This window comes from Silurus aristotelis, assembly GCF_946808225.1.
Source record: "Silurus aristotelis genome assembly, chromosome: 12".
NCBI lineage: Eukaryota > Metazoa > Chordata > Actinopteri > Siluriformes > Siluridae > Silurus > Silurus aristotelis.
In genome coordinates, this window is record NC_139585.1 from 23,285,949 (window position 1) to 23,299,376 (window position 13,428).

Below are 13,428 nucleotides of genomic sequence, written 5' to 3' on the forward strand. Positions count from 1 at the left end.
TAATAATGAAGAAGAAAAAAAAAGCATGCTCATTTGTCTTCTCTTCCGACTGATCGTATTCCCATCATAAAGAGATTCTCTCTCGATCGATTTCAGTTCATATATTCGTATCTCGGCGCCACTGCGATCTTTATTTTGGATTACGTGATTTTATCAAATTTGATGTCTGGGTGTGGTTTGTCTGTAGGTGTGCTTGGAGTGGTCTCAGAGGCCTTCCTGCATTGCAGCAGGAAAGTGTGGTCCTCTGTTGTCTGTGTGTTTACCATACTCATGCAGAACGTTCTGAAGACCTGCCAACTGGGCAAAGGTACTAGCCATCTATCTGCCCTCCTGAACTCAATTCCTGCTCCATCTGCAGTCTTTGTTTGAACACTGGTTTTTTTTTAATAGCTGGCTCACTGGTTCTTTTCACAGGAGCTTCTTAATTGGTGCATGGTGTCATTTCTCAACTCTTCACCTTGTTTCATCCTTTTTCTTATTGCTGCTGGCATATTTTTAATGGCCAGATTAGTAATTGGTGTGTGTTTAGTTTATCAGGACCCATACATCTCAAAACGAATGCCTCATAGTGTGTAAGCAGGTTGGAATGTAACCCTGATAGCAAATGTAAACATTGGGTTTTGGAGGGCTTTTTATTTATGTTCGGAGATACATTTTAACATAAGTTTGGAAGGAAAATGAAAAGGATCAGATTTTGGGTCTGTTGCTCTGACAGCACCCTGTTTATCCTAACAGATAGGATGCTAGTCAGAAAACTCTACCATAACTCATTCTAATGGGTTTTTAGTCAAGTACGAGTAGCAAGCACTAGAGCCAGGTTGGGTCGTACTTAGCCGATTAATCAACCGATATTTTTTTAAATTTTTTTTATTGTAAAATTAGTTAAACTATAATTAGTAAACCTAATATAGTGCTCTCCGTGCAGCACGCAGTCTCGCGTGTAGCGGCTCTAGAGGGCGCTCTCGTAATTACAGCGGATCGGAAGCCCGTATGGATTTTTGCCGATAGTTCCAGCAATCAATTATAGGTACCGATTAATCTGCAAAACTGATGAATTATCTCGACCTCTAGCAAACACCATGGATTTCTATTGGTTAAGGCTAGTCTGAGGCGCCATGATGTAAGTAAATAAGTGGCCCATAGTGGGGTTACGGTACTTACAGAGGAGAAACAACAATGTCTTTACTTCTGAGATTGTGACTTGCGTATTCGACTTGACTAACTCTGAATAACTTCTGTCCTGTCAGCACCTCAGACTAGGATTCACGCAGAGATTCACACTGCATGCAAATCAGTGTTTACACAGCTACCCTGCTAATACTGTGAGCTCCACAGCCATTGTTAATCTCTGTCCTTAACTATGGGGGTGTTTTTTTTTTTTTTTTTTTTCTTCCCCTTAATATATGAATATATGTTGAATCAAGGTTGTATACGTTGTATTTATACCGTATTTGTGTTAACCTTGATCTCTCTCCTGTCCCGCTGTGCTCACTGACAGACCGGTGTGTGAGGGTGTGCAGGAGAGCAGGTGCCTCCTCAGCTGCAGCCCTCACACTGCCGGCTCAGTTTATTGGGCTGAGGAAGACCAGCTGTGGCAGTGCTAACGGAGGTAATACCGGACTCTTCAGCACCACTGTCTCTTAATCACTTTCGTTCTATTTTCTTTTTTTTTCTTTTTTTTTTTTTTTTTTTTTTACGAATAACTCCTTTTCTTGGACAGGTTGAGCACTGAATCAAGGGAACGATCTCCCGTCGTTCCCGCTAACTTCTGTCACTCCTGATTCCGAACGCCTCCTCCGGCACTCGTCTCTCGAACCGTCTACGGTCACCCGTTTTTTCTTTTCATTTCTGTTGTCGAATTCGAGCTCGTCTTCCGAATTCGAAGTCTTTCACTCCGTGTTTATTTTTTCACACCTTTCACCAATCCGCCACATCTCCACCAGCACAATTTAACCCTTCCGGCCGAAGAGCTGAGCTCGACGTATTTCACATAAACAAATGGCTTTCTCTCTCCTGCGGGCATTACCTTGGTTACATGCAAATACCGCCTGACTGCATCCACCCCTTTACATCCTGGGCTTTGATGAGAAGTAGAAAGGCATTGAGTGCAGGCGGAACCGAGGGAATAGAATGATTTTTTTGTTCTGTTGTGCTGGTTTATTGTAGGTCATGCTAGTTTCTGTGGAACCATGAATGTAAATGAAACGGTGACTCAAAAGGACCCGCACACTCTTAATGGCCCTCTGTGTAAGTACACATCTATATTACACTTCTATCTCACTCATCCTCTCTCGCTCTTACATACTCGCACACTACAAAGAAAATGTACTGTAGCCACATGAATACACACTGCACTGAAAACCGCTTTCTGAGAATCTTAGACGGCCTCTGAGCACTTTGTTCACAGAACCGTATTTAATCCACTACCTGTGGTACAGGCACCATTGTAGGTGTGTTGATTTAGTTTACCCGGTGTGTATTGCTCAACAGGAGATGAGTCATGTCCTCGTGGACAGCACGCAGAACATACATGATTCATCCAAACGCACGAATCCAAGCATTCGTACGCAAAGACCAAGCTGTTCCATTTATCTTCACGTTTACATCGGTGTTCTTCATGATTTATTCCCATCTTATTTACATGCACGATTTTGATCTTTTTGCCGCACGTGTCGATTCCCCCAACAGGTGACGACTGCAAAGAGAAACACAGTTCAAGGACAATCACAGTCTCCACAGGGTCTTCCAGAGTCCCTTGGCTTGTAGAGGCTCTGTGGCTCCTTATAACATTCACAGGTTTTGTACTCACCGGTTCTTGCTTTGTAGTAACCATCAATACTGTGTGTTAAGACTGAAACTGTGTTACAGGCAGATTAATCAAGTGTAAATAACCTCACTTTCCTCCCCCACGTTGGTGGCGTTCAGGCGGCAGTTTGTTAAAGGCGGGACAGGACGTCTTTTCGGCTGCCTTGTTTATCACGAAGAAGGTTCCTTCTATTCTCTATTTGGCTGCAGTGTCTCCAGGTCATTATGATAGGATTTCCAGCTTCTTAAAGTCCCTGCATGAGACATAACCAGTTGCAAGAATCCTGGGCATTATCTCTATCCCTAACCCCTTTCTAATCCTGTTTAAAAGTCATCAATAAAAGCTTTCAGCGCAGGTTGCCTCGACTTGGCAGGGGGACCGTGTTTAGCTTTTGTGAATTGCTTCATCCTTGTTGTTCGAAAAAGAGCCATTGCTTTGCAGCTGTTTAGTTAAAGCCACAATTCGTTGATTCAGAGCCGCAAATGTAGTCGTGACGCCGACCTTTTGAAAAACACAAGCGTGAATAACCAGCAGCAGTCAGTGACTTGAGGAACCCCTCGTTAAAACTCGTTAATGGGATCAATTAATTGGCAGAATTGACCTTAAATTGTGGCTGTAACTATGATAAAAATGTTTGTTTTCAAATGTGGCACCATATTGCTTTCCTTACAAAGCAGTACGAGCCAGAGATAAATTCAGTCTGTAGAGTATGAGGTGACTGTGCTTCTCTCTCTAACACATTAACCCTTTGAAGTAAAGGCGTGGTTTCTTGCTCCTTTTTTCTCTCTCTTCTCTTCCTCCCCTCCCCTCTCCAGTCCCCCCCAAGCTGAATACTTGCTCTAATCTGTGTGGCCCTGCAAACTTTTTAACCCACTGAGTTTATCTTGTTTATCTGTGGTCTGATTTATAGTTGTGTGTGTGTGTGTGTGTGTGTGTGTGTGTGTGTGTGTGTGTGTGTGTGTGTGTGTGTGTGTGTGTGTGTGTGTGTGTGTGTGTGTGCGCGCGCGCGCACGTAGGGAGTGCAGCTTCAGGGGCATTACAGTGGCTGGGAACTACATGGTATCAGTTGGTCACGCTCATGTCTTTGTTCAACGTCTTTTTCCTCACCAGGTAAGTGTTTATGGAGTAAGTGTTTACGGAAAATCGTTTTCCGTACCTTCAGTAACCTGTCAAAAAAAAAAAAATGCCATTTCATTTTCTTTACTCATATCATTCACACACTGTTTTTCTGCAGGATCCTGCCCATACTTCAGAAACTTTTCCTGATTATTCTTCCCTTTGTGCTTACTCTCGGTGAGTTCCTCTGCACTCCCGCTCTCGTGTTTTGTTTAGCTCGTTTAATAAATACCGAGAACCTCATCAGTCACTTGCGTCTCTCTTTTATTTTTTATTATAATCTCTCATATGTTTTTCTGCTATGTAGCCGTCCTGTGGTATTGGGGGCTGTTTAGCGTCTCGACCCTTTGGCCCGTAGCAAACATGACTCAAGACTCGGCTATAAATAAAGCCGTCGACCTTCAACCCGATGACACGTTAGCAGACGCAAACGTCCAGGGTGAACCCGATGTCCCCATATCGCAGACGAGCCCTCAGGTAAATGAAGACGCCATATGTTTTGTAATTTCTTTCTATAAACGTTAACCACTGCAGAATTGACGTCACTGTGGCCTCAGCAGGAACTGGCGGTCGTGTCCGAGTTCGATTCTGAACGACTTGCTCGGATAGAGAAGAGTCTGGGGAGGCTGTGGGATAAGGTGACCGTGTCAGGCGGCAAACAAGAAGAGCAGCACGCGGAGGTCCTCGGACTGTGCAGCTCACTAAAAGAAGAGCTTCATAGAAACACGGATAAAGAGATCATGGGCCAGTGGGTGGGCACGCTTCTAGAGCAAAGATTAAGCGTGATAAAAAAAGAGCTGGAAGATGACACCGAGCACTCGCAGCCGGTACGTATGGGAAGAAATGAATCCCATGTTTCCAGTCAAGAACATAAGATTAATAGCATTATGGCAGGATTGATGAGCGCTTTTTTTTTTTTTTTTTTTTTTTTTTTTTTTTCCCCGCATCAGGAAAATTTTGAAACCGGGTACCAGGAGTCCCGGCTCGCCAAGATGGAAGAGCTTCTTAAAGACCTGGCCGAACGAACAGAGGTTACTCTAATACACTGCTCGATCTTGATCGTGTCTTGTTACTGCGTGAATCATAAAACTGAATATGTGCGTTTTGATATTTAAAGGAGTTACAAACAAGGCACGAGACTGCGACTCCGCTTACTGTCAGGTCTGTACAGAATATAACTCAAACGATAGGACTTGCATTTGTGTTCTGTTGAAATTTTGTCTGTAAAATTTTATCACGCAGTCTCTCAATCACCCCTGATCACGAATTTGTGTGTAGCGGGGAAATGGACGGCGCTCCTCACGCGGATCTACTTGCACAAGTGCACAAACTGGAGGAGGCTCTAAGGAGCATCAGGGCAGACCTGCAGGCCGTGACTGGCTGTAAAGGACGGTGCGAACAGCTGGATTCTCTTCATGACACAGTAAGTCTCCTGCATATTTTAAATCAAATTTTATTTGTCACATACAGTGGTGTGAAAGTGTCCTGATTTATTATTTTATTTTTTGCATGTTTGTCACACTTTAATGTTTCAGATCATCAAACGAATTTCAATATTAGTAAAAGAAAACGCAAGTGAACACAACATGCAGTTTTTAAATGACGGTTTTTATTATTGAGGGAAAATAAAATCCAAAACTACATGACCCTGTGTGAAAATGTGTTTGCCCCCTAAACCTAAAAACTGGTTGGACCACCCTGAGCAGTATCAACTGCAATCAAGCTTTTGCGATAACTTGCATTGAGATTCGAACCGCGCTAAATCGGGGGATTACTGTACTACATTATAAAATACATTTAGGGGTGTAACGTACATGAAATTCATGGTTCGGTATGTACCTTGGTTTATAAGTCACGCTTCAGTTAAATTTTGGTAGTGCAAAACACAAAATTGCTTGTCGTGGGGGTTTTTTTTGTTGTTTTTTTTGCTTTACGCAGTTTCTTTTATTTTATTATTATTATTATAACATTTGGGAACATCACGTTAGCATTTTTATAACAATTTTAAATAAAATGCCTTCTTGTAATATATAAAATTACATTTTATAATAATAAAATAGACTACATTAAAGGAATAAAAAATGTATTATATTGATTACATTACATTGGATATAAATCTTTAAAGAATCCAAAGTGCTAGCACTCTTGATTCTTTAGCGTTTTCATGCATGCATTTTTTTTTTTTTTATACCCCTGGCATTGTTTGTTTTCTAGCTTAATACTATTTATATTTTTTTGGGGGAAAAAAATAAATGCACTCAAAGTCCGAGGCAGAGAATAAACATACATGTGGTCCGGCACTTAATACGGTTCTAAGGAAAATCTGATTGTAAATATGTTCCGCATGGTAAAAGGCTTGCATACACATGTGCACCGAACCCAAGGCCCAATACCGGAAAATTTCGGTACCAATACGCATACAGTTTCACCCCTAATATACAGAGTAGGTATGGTTATTGACAGCCAAGCAGTTTTTAAGTGTAATTCGGTATATTTCTACCGTCACATTTACAGTGCTTCTCATATCTCAACCCCGAGGCTATCGTCTAACGCAAAATATACTGACGCTGTTCTATTCGAATTCTAGATATCCATACAGGTCAAGAAGGAGCTTCAGGTTCTTCTGTACGGCAGTGAGCAGGAGGAGGTGCAGCTACCAGGTTCTTTGATGCAGTGGCTTTCGTCTCAGTTTGTGAGCAACTCGGACCTGCTGGCCTCGCTCGGTGCTCTTGAGAAGGGAATTCTGGAGAATTTGTCACTTCAGCTAGAGGAGATGCAACAAAAGCCAAGTGTAGAGACGATCACACAGAGCGTCCTGCAAGCCACTGAGCACTCCGGCTTATCCGAAGAGGTAAGGGTTTCAAGAATGCCGATTCAGACATTCCTGAACATTCCCACTCACTCTAGTTTTCTTTACTCACCAGAATGTCCAGCTGATCGTACAGAATGCTCTGAAGCTCTACTCTGAGGACCGCATTGGCCTTGTCGATTACGCTCTGGAGTCTGGAGGTAGAGTATTGAAATATTACATTTTCGACTAAATATTCTTGTAGATGTTTTAAAGTAATTCTGGTGTTTTAAATGACTGAAGTCGTCAGGACACCAAACGGGACTTTTGCTATGTTTCCACACGGATGGTTAAAGAGTTGATACCGGAGAAACCGCGCCTTTTCTAACTTTCATAGTGATCACATAATCGGAGAATATTTGGGGGGTTTTCGATGTGAATTGGTTTATTTCAAAGTAGACATTTCAAGCTTTCTTTACATATGTTGTTATATAATTATTATAATAATTTCGGTGAGAAGTATTTACTGAGATTCTGGTTGTTTTATTTGAGTCTGTGAAGAGACATGACAGACTGCAGAGAGCACGCAATCTCGATTTTCTTTATTATACAAAAGCACAGCATTTTGTTGTTTTTATGAGTGTCAACAAATAAAAGTTGAGACTTAACAGAATCGAATTTGCCACCAAAAAAATTGCCGGTGAGTTTGTAGACCCCAGAGGATTCAATTGGTCGTGTGCCTCATTGGTGGTTTTTGGTGCTAATTTTGACTTGTCGCATCAGTAATTCGACTGTTTACTGATTAAAAATGTTATATATCTGAGTAAAGAAAGGACGTTGTAAATAAATGTGTGTTGCGTTGAAGGTTTTAATTTAAATAAAAAAATTACGTAGTACTGAATATAATAAATACTAAATCATAAAAATGTGCAAACACGTGATTCGCCGCTAGAGGCCACTATCATAAGGACAGTGGATTTTTTTTCTGATAGTTCCAGCAATCAACTATCTAATCGGGCGACCTCTCGTATGTATGTGTTTAAGGCTCGGGCTGCAGGTTGTTTTAGTATTCGAGTCTTCTACAGAATATTCCATAGATTAATCGAGTAATCGGACAAGCTGCACTTTTTTTGTATTAAAGAGCAGCACTAAATATGCAAGTGAATGGAATGTTTCCTTTTTAGAAAAATTTACAGTTTTTATTGCTGAAATTGCATACAAGAATATCTGTAATGCATTTAATTGCCATATTACATAAAAATACAAATATATATCAATTTATTTTAAATACAAATGTAAGAATCAACTTAAAATGACTTGAATGCACTCTTTTCTTTGTGTTTTTAGTTTTAAATGATCAAAAAACGTTTTGGAAATTTTCTTTGGAAAAACACTCGGAATTGCAAGAAAAAAGCTTGTAATGGCGAGATTTTTGGGTTAGCATCTTTCTACACCCACATCAGGCAGACATTTATTACTCTTCTTGTTAGAATAATGGGTCACTGGGGAAAGTGTGTAAAATGACCGACAAAAAAAAATTCCAGTTCTGGGTGATACGAGCCCAAATTATGTTTTCAAGTAGTCTTATAATACTGAGTAATCAAGTTTCTACTTCTTGAGTAAACCCCAAACAGCTGCTCTTTGAGGTGTGCTCAAAAAAAGGGGACTGTTAAAGGTTCATCACATCTGTACGTGTATCTGTGTTTAGGTGGCAGCATCCTGAGCACACGTTGTTCCGAGACGTACGAGACAAAGACTGCACTGATGAGTCTGTTTGGTTTTCCTCTTTGGTACTTCTCCCAGTCTCCCCGTGCAGTCATTCAGGTAATGTCTATTCTTAGTCTGCGCTTCCATCAAACAAAAACTGCTATACATCTTTATAATAATTTACTCCCTTCTTCTTTCTTTTCTTTTTTTTTTTTGTTTCTGGTTGTTCTCCCCCATCAGCCAGATGTACATCCTGGTAACTGCTGGGCATTTAAAGGTTCCACGGGCTATCTGGTGATTCGTCTGTGTGTGAAGATCGTTCCGACGGCGTTTTCCCTGGAACACATCCCTAAAGGTCTCTCACCAACCGGCAACATCACCAGCGCCCCACGCAACTTCACAGTCCATGTAAGGCACAATATTGAAAGCAGACTGTAATCGATTATTTTTATTTTTATTTTTTTTCCCATATTTTTTGGACAAAAGTTTGTGGACACCGGACCATAGAAGTTGTATGTGTTCTTGAACATCCCATACCACAGTTACTCCCCATTTGCTATTATAATATAACCTCCACTCTTTTGGGAAGATGTTCCACTAGATATTGGAGTGCGTTAGTAAAATCATGTACTGATGTAGAAGAGTTGAGGAGGCCTGGGGTGCAGCTCTCCAATTCATCCCGGAGGTGTTGCATAGAGTTGAGGTCAGAGCTCTATAGCAGGCCGCTCAAGATCTTCCACTCCAACCCATGTAAACCATATCTTCATGGAGCTGGCTTTGCACAGGCGCGTTGTCGTGCTGAAACAGGTTTTGGGTTCAAGTTCAAGGAAATTTATTTTTTTTTGCTTCCAAAGACAGTTTGTGGTAACTGGGGAGAAAACCACATATGAATGAAAAAGACAGGTGTCCCAATACTTTTGTCCCTTTATTGTACCAGGACTCGGTTTTTATAAATTGGCTTAAATTATTTTTTTAAATCATTAAATTCTTTATTCTTTAATCGTTTTGATGGATTAAGTTTAGTCCAATAAATGTTCATCGGGATAGTTTCTGTATAGTTACATAAGATGGTCTTAAAGATGTGAAAGCGTTGACAGGAAACCCATAGTGATTTTTAATCTCCAATTAAAAAATATTATCATCTGTTTAAGTGAATGCTGTTGGTGTGAATTTTTTTTTTCTGTAAAGGGTCTGGAGGATGAACAGCAAGAAGAGGGGAAGCTGCTGGGGCAGTACGTTTACCAAGAGGATGGAGATGCTCTACAGACCTACCCAGTGACGGTGAGACGGAAAAGCACTGCGCTTTTTTTTTTTTTTTTTTTTTTTTTTTTTTTTTTTAAAAGCCCTATTCGGGTGGATTCAATTGATATTCCTTTTCCATTTATGCCATTTGGCCAGAGGGATTTTACAGTTCTCATTTATACAACTGAGCACGGTTTAAGTCCCTTGTTCAAGGGCCCACCATTTTTTCCATTCTTCTCTGATTGTTTGAGGTTTGTGTAGATACACGTGTGCAGCTGTGTCCCTGCATTAGGGAGAAAAAAACAAGTTCTGTTCGCTATATTTTCTCTTAAAGACTGCATATCACTAACCCCGGATGATACACGTTTACTAAAAAGAAACACACAAAAGAAATGCTTTAGAAGAAGCATTTAAACATACACTCTTGCAAAGTAATGGAGACAGTGTTGGAGAAGTGAAGAAAAGAGTGCAGGCAGGTTGGAGTGTGTGAAGAAGAGTGACAGGAGTGTTTTTTGATAGTAGGGTATCTGCAAGAGTGAAAGGAATGTTTATAGGACTGTGGTGAGACCTGCGATGTTGTACGGTTTAGAGACAGTGGCATTGAGTAAAAGACAGGAGGTGGAGCTGGAGGTAGCAGAGCTGAAGATGTTGAGGACGTTGAAAGTGATTAGGATGGACAGGATTAGAAACGAGTTTATTAGAGGGACAGCGCATGTAGGATGTTTCGGTGACAAGGTGAGGGAGGCGAGATTGAGGTGGTTTGGACATGTGCAGAGGTAGAAGAATGCTGAGGATGGAGCCACCAGGTAGGAGGAAAAGAGGAAGGCCAAGGAGGAGGTTTATGGATGAGGGAAGACATGTAGGTAGTTGGTTTGAAAGAGGCAGATGTAGAGGACAGGGTGGTATGGAGACGGATGATCCGCTGTGGCGACCCCTAATGGGAGCAGCCAGAAGAAGAAGAAGCTTTAAACATGCACTCCATAGGCAAAAGTATTGGGACAACTGACTTTTCCAGCCCTTGGAGCACACGTTTACAGGATGCCTTTGGATACTACAGCATTATGTTTTTTCCCCCTCACTTGAACAGTACAACCCTCTAGAACATCATTCATCCTGTGGTAGATTTATAGCTGATTTCGGAGTTGAACGAAGAAGAATCACAGATTAGGAACTGTAATGAGAAGCATACATACAGCCGAGTATAAACCAAAAATAGACAAAAAGTGTTGCTTGTAGACTTTCTAGCTGAGCTGCTGCTTGTTTTATTTTTTATTTGTTTCTTGTGATTTTATTATTTTCTGCCTAACTTTTCTATTAAGTGGCGTCCAGTTCTTTTTATATATATATATATATATATATATATATATATATATATGATGCGACAGATGAAAAGAGAGCATATGTCCTAATATAGTATAAGCATCTGTTTTTGGTTATAAGACTTGAGGCTCCTTCTAATCTATAAAGTTCACATGTTCCAAAAAATGTACTATAAGAACTTAAGCATCTTTTTAAAACCCTCAGCTTTCTTGTTTCCTTCGGGTACATATTTATGTATAAAGCATGTGAATGCTTTGCCTAAGCCCACAGAGGAGCATGAGTAGATCAGCATGGAGCTTCATACTGATGATGATGGTGATGGAGACGACTCTGAATAGAATTTGTTTTAATAGGTTATGGAACACTATAGTGCTACTATACTATACTCTATTCTTGTAGTATATAAGCAAGCAAAGTATTGCAGAGACAAAAAGGATACACACTATAGCGCTTGTGTGTAATGGGGTTTAATATTGTGGTGTATTTTACCCTATGATCAAATTGATTAAACCCCTTTACATTTATTTGTAAAAATATGTATGTTATTTGTAAATGAGCAGGTTATGAATGAGCTTTGTGTGATCAGCGTTTCCTAGACTCGGAGCACTAGATGGAGACTCATCTCGTTTACGCTATCATCTCATGCCTTCCAGGAGAACAACACTGAAGCTTTCCAGATCATCGAGCTGCGAGTGCTGAGTAACTGGGGTCACCCGGAGTACACGTGTCTGTACCGCTTCCGGGTGCACGGCGATCCTGTGCAGCAGTGATCCAACACTAAACAGGACGTGGAGTTTCCACGGAGGAGATCCCGCACCACCCTCACATCGAACGCGGAAACAGTTACCACGATCGCTTCTTCTTCAACCCTCAGCGTTTTGCCGATTCGCGCTTTGCACTCCGGTGTCTCTCAAACAATACAAAATTCTCGTCCATCCGGAACGTTTTATTTCCTTCCGTGATTCTACTCCGGCATGCGACACGGACGCAGGGCAGCGGAACTCGGCACGGTCTGAACTGCACTGAAAGACTCTCAGTACGTTTCATCGAAAAACATAAAGGACTACGGTGTATTTTAAACAGCATGTTGTAAATATTGTTCATAGTTTGTCTGCTTTAAGTGTCTCTAATAATTTAGCTGTCTCTAATAATTTTTTTTTCCCTATATAGTGTACTGATTTATTCAAGTGCCCAGCTAAGAGACTGTTATTAATCACTATTTATTTTTTTATGCATTTGTGTTGATCTTAGTAAGACTTTATATTGTGTATTTTTGTAAATGCTTTTCAGATCATTTTGTAATTATCGAGGGACCACAGGTTGGCTTTTGCAATGAAGTTATATTTTGTTTGTGTGGGATGTTCTAATAAAGAGTAATTTTTTTAAATGCTTTGCATAAAATTTATTAATTGTGATTCGTATAGACAAAAAAAAATCATCTCCTAGCCACGCACACTTTATTATTTTTTTTTATATAAACAAAAATAAATAAAATAAAACAACGAAAAGGTCCCAGGAGTAAGCCTGGAAAATACCTATAAAGCCGTTTTATAACACTAATTATCTAATCTATGGTCTAATCCTCACTATTACACTGTATATGGACAAAAGTTTGGTAATGAGACGCCTGACTTCTGGGAAGATGTTCTAGATTCTTGTGTGTGTGCGTGTGTTTTTTCTCAAATATTCATGTTCATTAGTGTTAGTAAAGTCAGGTACTGATGGCAGTGAGGAGGCCTGGGATGCAGTCAACATTACAATTTATCCTGAAGGTGTTTAATGAAATTGGGGTTGACATTTTATAGTAGGAGATCTTCCATTCCAACCCATGTGAAACATAACTTCATGGAGCTGGCTTTGTGCACAGGGGCATTAACATGCTGGAACAGGTTTGGGTCTCCTACTTCAGGTGAAGGGGACCATTTCATGCATCCAAAGTCATCTTATACAATTGTATGCCTCCAATTTTGTGATGATAATTTGAGGAAGAACCACTTAAGCCTGGAAAAGTCTGGTGTCCCAATACTTTGGTCCATATTGTGTATGTTTATTGTACCTTTACAATTTGTTTCACTGGAACTTACAAACCTATTGCCCTGAGCAAAGCCAGTTAAAAACATGATTTTCTTGACAATGTTGAAGAGAATCAACTCACATGTCCTACATAGTTCCAACCTCATCCAACATCGGACTTTACTAACACCCTTCTCGCTAAATGTGCACAAACCTCCACAATCACACTCCAAAATCTAGTGGAACATCTTTCCAGAAGATTGGAGCTCATCATAAGTCGGGTACTGGATGTTACAAGGATGTACCCGTGTTATGATCAAGTGACAAAGCCATATAGTTTTATGAGGCAAGAACTTTATTCATTTTGAGCAAACCAGAGATTGGCATTGATGAGAAAAAAAAAAAAAAAAAAGACTGGGATTTGGGGATTATTAAA

At 40.4% G+C, this 13,428-nt stretch overlaps 1 protein-coding gene across 15 annotated transcripts in view; it reads left to right on the forward strand.

Moving 5' to 3' along the window:
- Positions 1 to 12,366, forward strand: part of sun1a (Sad1 and UNC84 domain containing 1a) — a 30,005-nt gene extending 17,639 nt beyond the window's left edge. For 6 of the 15 annotated variants that reach the window (XM_083556936.1, XM_083556939.1, XM_083556929.1 and 3 more), the window contains 18 exons: positions 188 to 307; positions 1,499 to 1,609; positions 2,167 to 2,247; positions 2,689 to 2,796; positions 2,926 to 3,024; positions 3,823 to 3,916; positions 4,041 to 4,099; positions 4,230 to 4,399; positions 4,480 to 4,749; positions 4,873 to 4,953; positions 5,040 to 5,083; positions 5,201 to 5,345; positions 6,510 to 6,773; positions 6,847 to 6,931; positions 8,419 to 8,534; positions 8,658 to 8,825; positions 9,606 to 9,698; positions 11,633 to 12,366. In XM_083556936.1, coding sequence (XP_083413062.1) covers positions 188 to 307; positions 1,499 to 1,609; positions 2,167 to 2,247; positions 2,689 to 2,796; positions 2,926 to 3,024; positions 3,823 to 3,916; positions 4,041 to 4,099; positions 4,230 to 4,399; positions 4,480 to 4,749; positions 4,873 to 4,953; positions 5,040 to 5,083; positions 5,201 to 5,345; positions 6,510 to 6,773; positions 6,847 to 6,931; positions 8,419 to 8,534; positions 8,658 to 8,825; positions 9,606 to 9,698; positions 11,633 to 11,749 — 2,225 coding nt within the window. In that variant the 3' untranslated portion in view covers positions 11,750 to 12,366. The remainder of the gene's footprint in view (positions 1 to 187; positions 308 to 1,498; positions 1,610 to 2,166; positions 2,248 to 2,688; positions 2,797 to 2,925; positions 3,025 to 3,822; positions 3,917 to 4,040; positions 4,100 to 4,229; positions 4,400 to 4,479; positions 4,750 to 4,872; positions 4,954 to 5,039; positions 5,084 to 5,200; positions 5,346 to 6,509; positions 6,774 to 6,846; positions 6,932 to 8,418; positions 8,535 to 8,657; positions 8,826 to 9,605; positions 9,699 to 11,632) is intronic. The other 9 variants (XM_083556937.1, XM_083556941.1, XM_083556943.1 and 6 more) reach the window with 9 other exon arrangements.
- The last annotated feature ends 1,062 nt before the right edge of the window (positions 12,367 to 13,428 follow it).